This window comes from Cydia pomonella, chromosome 2 (assembly GCF_033807575.1).
Source record: "Cydia pomonella isolate Wapato2018A chromosome 2, ilCydPomo1, whole genome shotgun sequence".
NCBI lineage: Eukaryota > Metazoa > Arthropoda > Insecta > Lepidoptera > Tortricidae > Cydia > Cydia pomonella.
In genome coordinates this window covers 20,821,292-20,828,473 of record NC_084704.1, presented here as the reverse complement: position 1 = coordinate 20,828,473, position 7,182 = coordinate 20,821,292, and the positions used below count along the sequence as shown (strand labels likewise).

General features: G+C 43.8%; 1 protein-coding gene across 1 annotated transcript; it reads left to right on the top strand.

Annotated features, from left to right (window-relative positions):
- Positions 1 to 4,307: 4,307 nt before the first annotated feature.
- On the top strand, positions 4,308 to 6,830 carry LOC133530577 (uncharacterized). Its single transcript, XM_061868545.1, has one exon. The coding sequence runs from the start codon at positions 4,308 to 4,310 to the stop codon at positions 6,828 to 6,830; it is 2,523 nt and encodes an 840-aa protein (XP_061724529.1).
- The last annotated feature ends 352 nt before the right edge of the window (positions 6,831 to 7,182 follow it).

Sequence of the window (7,182 nt, the reverse complement as noted above, 5' to 3'; positions counted from 1 at the left end):
ACTCGGAACAATATGACATTTTTGTGGGTTTAAACCTAATTGATACGTTGAACACTTTGAACAATAAAACTTGGCCCTTTTTATTGCGATGATCGCACTTTCACTCAATAAGTATAAGAGGGACAGAGAAGATGGAGAATTAAGGATTAGATTAAATACATTTGTCAAATTGTGACTTTACTTTATAACGTTAGAAAGTTGTTGTTAGACTGACAACGACGTGCTTTCTGCCAATTATGATGCTCATTATTACTATTACTTCTATTACTTTTGCATAATAATAATATTTATTTAGAATAATAATATTTAAATAAATAAACAACAATAGTTACCTATACTTGTATGTACAAACAGGTGTTTTAGTAGCCTTTATCACGTATAAATAAGGTATATCTAAACAAATCAAACTAATATTGAATCGGTTAGTTAAATGACTTAAGAATTTGCATAACTCAAAGAGTAAATCTCAGAATAAAATGACTTTAGGCTGGTTTGGACATATTTCTAACGTATGGGTTCTTGTCAGATTCATGTTTTTAATTTTCAATTCCTCGATTTTTTTGTTATATTTCGTAATTCATCACCATCCTAATATAGGAGTTTTACGATCAGATTATGATATATTAATACCTATATATATAGTACCGGCAAATATTGTTTATTTTGTAGTCGTGTTTATTTTACGGTAGAATTTATTTTACATTTGTAAGTGATTTCCACCTCACTACTTTTTATTGCAGCTTTATAGTAATATGCTGATCTCTTATTGTAATTCACAGTATTTAATTGCAGTATTCGTCATATACTTGTATAAAATGACTAGTAAAATAATTGTACAATATACAAAGTAACAAAATTGTTTACTCTATAAATGTTCATATTATAAAAATAACACAAACATGATAATTATATTATTGGCCAGCACTGTAGAAAATCGAACGTATACATATGATTATGTATACGTTCGATATCCTGAGGGGCCCAATCACCTAACAAAATCGATGATTTAAGTTTTTAGGTTATTTTTCCTGATGTTTGTTTGCTAGTTTTTATTAGTTTATATTTTAATATTTTTGTAAATTATTTTGAGTTTGTCTATGCTTTTGCCAAGATACAACGTCGATAGAGGCAAAGTAATAAAAGGTATCCGGTATATACATTTGTGAATTATAGTACTTTATAAACATACTAGCCACTCAAACACAAAAAAGTATTATTAAAACAAGATAGACTATTAGTAGTACAGACGAAATAATCAAGAATCTATTTTTAATAGTACTAAGTTGGGTTATAAGTTCTGTCAAAAATGTTTTGACTGAAAAAAAGCTACAGGTTAAGATCCTTTATTATTCATATATATATATATGGGTTGATAGCTCATTTAATGTTGAATTACTTACATTATAATAAAATTAAACTTAATTTAACTTAATCAGAAAAATGTTATAAAAAACATGCAAAAAATACGCGACCTGTTCGAGGTGATTTTGATCCCTAGTTTTTTTCTTGTTTACATGATCGAATCTTACATAAAATTAAAGCAGGAATTTTAGCTTTTGTAAAATATATAATTTATGTATAGTGGTATTGCCAACCTGCAACTGTACTCGTAGGATGGCAGTCAAAAATTTGGGTATCACTGAAAAATACCTTAAGTTTGAAGGGTATAAGCTGAAGTACAGACTTGTCGGAAAACTAAATGCAGGTGATAAAATAACGTTCTAATAAAGTAGGTTCATACAAATAAACGTTTGTACCTATTTTATTAATGTGACACTGATTTTTACTCCCTTTGGTAAAGTATAATTTTTCACAATCCAGCCGCGTATTTGCGTTTTACGTTAAACCCAAAGTAAACAAGTAGTAAATTAAGACGCGATCTAAATTTTAAACGAATTATATTACGCTTTGATCAGTATAAAACAAGTTTTCAATTCATGGCAAACTTTTTTATTAAAAGCTTTGTATTACATTTGTTCAGTCAAAACCTTTGTGACAGAACTTATGACCCAACTAAGTATAATATGGTTTAAAACCTTTACCTCAACTTTTTGGTAGTGAGAAACTTGATACTATTGATAAATTTGAAAACGTTCGTCTGACTCTCGAGCAATTAAAATATTAGTCATGGGCAGCAAGCTGTCAGGGTTTGCCAGAATTATCCACATCTGAAGGCCGCAAAATACCCCTTTATGTAACTAATTGGGAGAACATAATATTCACACCTCTAATGTACCATAGTGACTTTATATAACTACATACTCGTATGGCGCGTGTCAAAACTTCTCAATTAAATTATTAGATATTTACATAGTATTTAATTAAAAAAGCGTGATATAATATAATAATATTTAGATGTTTTGAAAGTATTAATTGGCTACAATTATAATGACCACCAAAAATACCTTGGTACCCTAAAAAAATAACTTTTATACTAAAAAATATAAGTACTAAACACCAAACAAGTAAGGTCTAAAATTATAAAAGTAATTATTAAGTAGAAGTAGTGTTCACGATTGCACTTAAAATTGTATTCAAACACCAAATATAATGAATAATCACCATATATAATGATCACCAAATCTTGAAGAGCAAATAAATGCGATATTTTCACCAAATTAAACAACTATACCTACCTATTAACATAAAATGTAAATAAAGTAGAATGATCCTCATAGAACCGAACTGTTATCAGAATAACCGGCCAAGAGCATGTCGGGCCACGCTCAGTGTAGGGTTCCTTAGTTACTCTTCCGTCACAATAAGCTAAACTGGAGCTTAAAGTATAGTAAATTGTTAACCAAGGGATGAAACGGTACCTTTCACCCGAGTTAAACAAATAGGCAAATTTGCGTAATCAGTACCTAATTAAAGTAAGTAGGAAAAACCTATGAAGGGAAAACTTTTTGCGATAACTCAAACTAAACTGCTAAACTGATCATGTCCGCTATAGTTTTCATTTAATGTCTTTCTTAAGCTCTACTTCCAGGATTTTTTTCATATTTTTTGGACCTATGGTTCAAAAGTTAGGGGGGGGGGACACATTTTTTTCTTTCGAAGCGATAATCTCCGTATATATTCACTTTATCAAAAAATGTTTCTTGAAAACCCTTTGTTTGAAAGATGTTTTGAAAGACCTTTCCAACGATACCCCACACTCTAGGGTTGAAGCGAAAAAAAAATGTCAACCCCACTTTACGTGTAGGGGAGGTACCCTAAAAAAAAAAAAATTAGATTTTATTGTACGACTTTGTCGGCTTTATTGATTTATATATCCATGTCAAATTTCAGCTTTCTAGCACTAACGACCACGGAGCAAAGCCTCGGACAGACAGACAGACAGACAGATAGACAGACAGACAGACAGACAGATAGACAGACAGACAGACAGACAAACAGACAGACAGACAGACAGACAGACAGACAGACAGACAGACAGACAGACAGACAGACAGACAGACGGACATGGCGAAACTATAAGGGTTCCTAGTTGACTACGGAACCCTAAAAATTGGGTAAGGTTAGGATATAACTGCGACCCTTACAGGAAAGGAATGCTACTAGGAAAGTGGGTTAGGTTTGGTTTGAACTGCGACCCTCACAGAACCTAACTGCTATCAAAAAGTGGATAATGTTATAACAGCGACCCGTACAGAAAAAAAACTACTACTAGAAAAGTGAGTTAGGTTAGGTTTGAAGTCCAGGGGTGCTACGGACAGGAAACCTCCCAGTGTGCCAAGTCCCTTCTCATTCCTCTTGATCCTCTTGATCCGGGGGTAAGGGAAGGGATCTTGGACGGTGTACCCCGGGGGCAACGGTAAATAATCTCTTGGGTTCCAAGTTATTGTTTACCGGTGCTGCCAATGTCCTGTCAGGGGGGGAGGGGTGTTCCTGTGGTTGGCTGCTCTCGTCTTGCCTCAGCTAATCTGAGGTGTCAGAGAGCAGTAACCATTGGGTGGAGGTGGTGCGTATGCACCGTTTTTGAGGGGGCCCCTTCTATGGGGCCAGCGGCCGCTTGGCGGCGTGGGCTGGCGGGCCTTCAAGGCCTGCGGCGCGGCGGGTCTGGCGGTCACCGTCAGGTGGCTACTGGTTGGGTTTCGGCCTCCCGTCGGGCAACCCGTAACCCGCACTGAGCGGACCGGGGGCGCTGCTCATTGAGAGCAGCGCTGCGTGGAGAAAACCACTATAATAAATCCCCAATCCCAAGGTGAGCGGATCGTGCCGATGGGATGCATGGCTGGAGGGAGTCCAGTGCCTAGCGTGCGGGGGAGCTCACCCCCGAAAAAAGAGATCGATGACAGGGAAAAATGAAAGACGATTGTGAAAAAATTCCCCTGGCGGGTCTCCGAAAGGAGGAAGCCCGCCCGCTCACTTCGGTGGGCGGCTGCCCTCCGTATGCAGGGGTGGGCAACAATCGCCTCGTAGGCCGGCTGAGTGCCGGTCTCCGTGAACACGACCTCAGCATATCCAGCATGGACTCTGACCCAACAACTTGGAAAGACTCAGTTGATCTGGAGGTGGAAGACTGCGACCCGATGTCGCACTCCAACACCAACGACCTTGGCTCGGATGCGGTAGTGTGCCCGACTATGAGCACGCTAAGACTGAGGGGTGGCGGTTCGCCGCAACGCGACTCAAAAGGTCGATTCGTCAAAAAGTCGGCCTCACAGAAACCCTCAGAAGAAGCGGATCCTATGGCAGATACGGATTCTGCTAACAAGGATTCCGCAAACCAGGAGGAGGCAGCCTCAACGTCGAGGCTCACACACGCGGAGGCTAGCAGGCAACCAGTCGTACGGTTGTTTCGGCTCTCTGATTCCGAGATGTCGGTGTCAAGCGCGCGTACTGTGGCTTCGAAGGAAAGCCCTAGAAGTAAATTTTGGAGGAAACCCGAGAAAAGGACGGCAGAGGAGATCGAACCATCATGCAGCTCAGAAAGTGATACCGGAGCACTAAGCGAAAGCGCGATCTCAAACCACCGAGGAAACTTCTCCAAACAAACCCCAAAACGTGGCAGAGGCCGGCCGCCCACATCGGACCATCGCGACGGCTTTGGAAAGTTTCGAAGTGCAATTAGCGCAGAAAAAGCTCACGAGAGGCAAATCCAGGCAGAGATGAACCTTGCTGCCTCTAACGCATCGGCGGAAGCAGCGGCTCGGGAAAGAGCCGAGCGCTTAATGTGCCGGCAGCAGCTCCCCACCGGCAGCCAGCTTGGGGAGCAGACATTGGCGGCAATAAATCAAAAAGTACAAGATGCCCTTAGTGACATCTTGTATGTGAACAATACCTCGGGCCATTTGAAGGGCACCCACCAGCAAAAGCTCAAAACCTCGGTGGTGGCTATTGCTGAGGCTTTTGCTGAGGTAAGATCCCGTACTGCTACGGAGGAGGTTGCCCGCCTAGAGGCAGCAAACGCCCAACTCTCATGGCAGTTGGAAGAATTACGCAAGCAGGTGGACGAGATGCGAAGCCAGTCTGCTGCAGTGGCTGAAGTCGACATCCGTCGGATCATGGAGGAAGTATCGCGCTCCAACCGCGAGCAATTCAGCAATATGCTAAACGCCCGTATTGAGGGCCTTGAGGGGCGGCTTCTGCCAGAACCACGGCTTAGGCCCCCGCTGGCATCTGATCGAATAGCAGCGGAAGCCGCGGAGTCTGCCCATGCTGTGCCTATGGCTGTGGGTCCGGCTAGTCAGCCTACACCATCCCAGCCAGCATGGAGCTCTACTGCTGGCACCGCACAGCCGTCTGTCAGTGGGAAACAAAAACCGAAGCCAAAAGCTAAGAGGGGCAAACGTGCTAGCCTGGCTGCTCAGGAAGCGTCAGAGGCCAGACAAACACCCTTAGCACCCGTCTCAGAAGTGAGCCTGACGCCCGCCAAGCCAAACTGGAGTGCCGCGGTGGGTAGGAAAGGAAAAAAGAAGACTGCAAGTGGTGGAGCAAACGGGTCCAAAGCCACTAGCGCCCCCAAGACGACCGTTCAGCGAAAGAGGAAACTTAACCCGCCTCGCGCGGCTGCTATCACGCTGACGCTGAAGCCGGAGGCAGTTGAAAAAGGGGTTAAGTACGAAACTGTCCTGGCCGAAGCGAAAAAACGCATCAAACTGGAGGAGCTCGGAATCTCTGCTGTCCTCTTTCGAATAGCAGCAACTGGTGCCCGAATGCTGCAGCTGCCATCTGACACCAAAGATGCGGAGAAAGCGGCAGATAAGCTGGCCGAAAAGCTACGGGAAGTTCTCGGTGCCGAAGTCCACGTCCAGCGGCCCGTGAAATGTGCCGAAATTCGTATCATGGGGTTAGACGACTCGGTATCCAGTGAAGAAGTTGTGGCTGCTGTAGCAGCAGATGGAGGCTGTCCAGCAGAAGCTATCAGGTCTGGGGTAATTTCACGTGCCCCAAGCGGTTCTGGGTCACTCTGGCTAAGCTGCCCAGTAGTTGCCGCCAAGAAAATTACCGAGGCCGCTCGAATAAGAGTTGGCTGGATTTCTGCGCGAGTGGTGCTGCTGGAAGCAAAGCCTCTTCGTTGCTACAGGTGCCTAGAGGCGGGTCACGTCGGGGCTAAATGTGACAGGGAGGTAGACCGCAGCCAACTGTGCTATCGCTGTGGTAAACCCGGTCACAAGGCCCGGGACTGCACGGCTGAACCGAGCTGCGTCATTTGCAGTGCTGCTGGAAAACCGTCGGGACACCGTATCGGCGCACAAGGATGCCAGAGCGGGAAGGCCCGTACTGCCAAGTCTGGAGGAAAGAAGACGGGAGCTGGCCCGGTAGCCCCCCCGCCTTCCCAGCCAATCGCTGTGGAGGAGCACATGATGGACACCGCCCAATAAAATGGCTTGGAAGTTTCTACAGGCGAACATAAACCACAGTGTGCCGGCCCAGGACTTATTAATTCAATCCATGGCCGAGTGGGAAACAAATGTAGCTATAGTCTCGGAGCCCTACTTTATCCCAAGCCGGGACGACTGGGTGGCGGATCTGGACAAAACAGTGGCCGTTATTGCCCCTGCTGTGGCTGGATCCCCAGCTATCGAACACACCGTGAGGGGTCGGGGATTCGCACTGGCCGTCGTAGGAAACATAGGTATTATTGGGGTTTACTTCTCACCCAATCGCCCCCTTGCCGAGTTTGAACAGATGCTCACAGGTGTTGGGGCTCTAATAGGGCAAATATCTCCTACC

Bases quoted from the DNA above. Each gene is read 5' to 3' on its own strand.
- LOC133530577 (XM_061868545.1), top strand. From the start codon at position 4,308: ATGAAAGACGATTGTGAAAAAATTCCCCTGGCGGGTCTCCGAAAGGAG.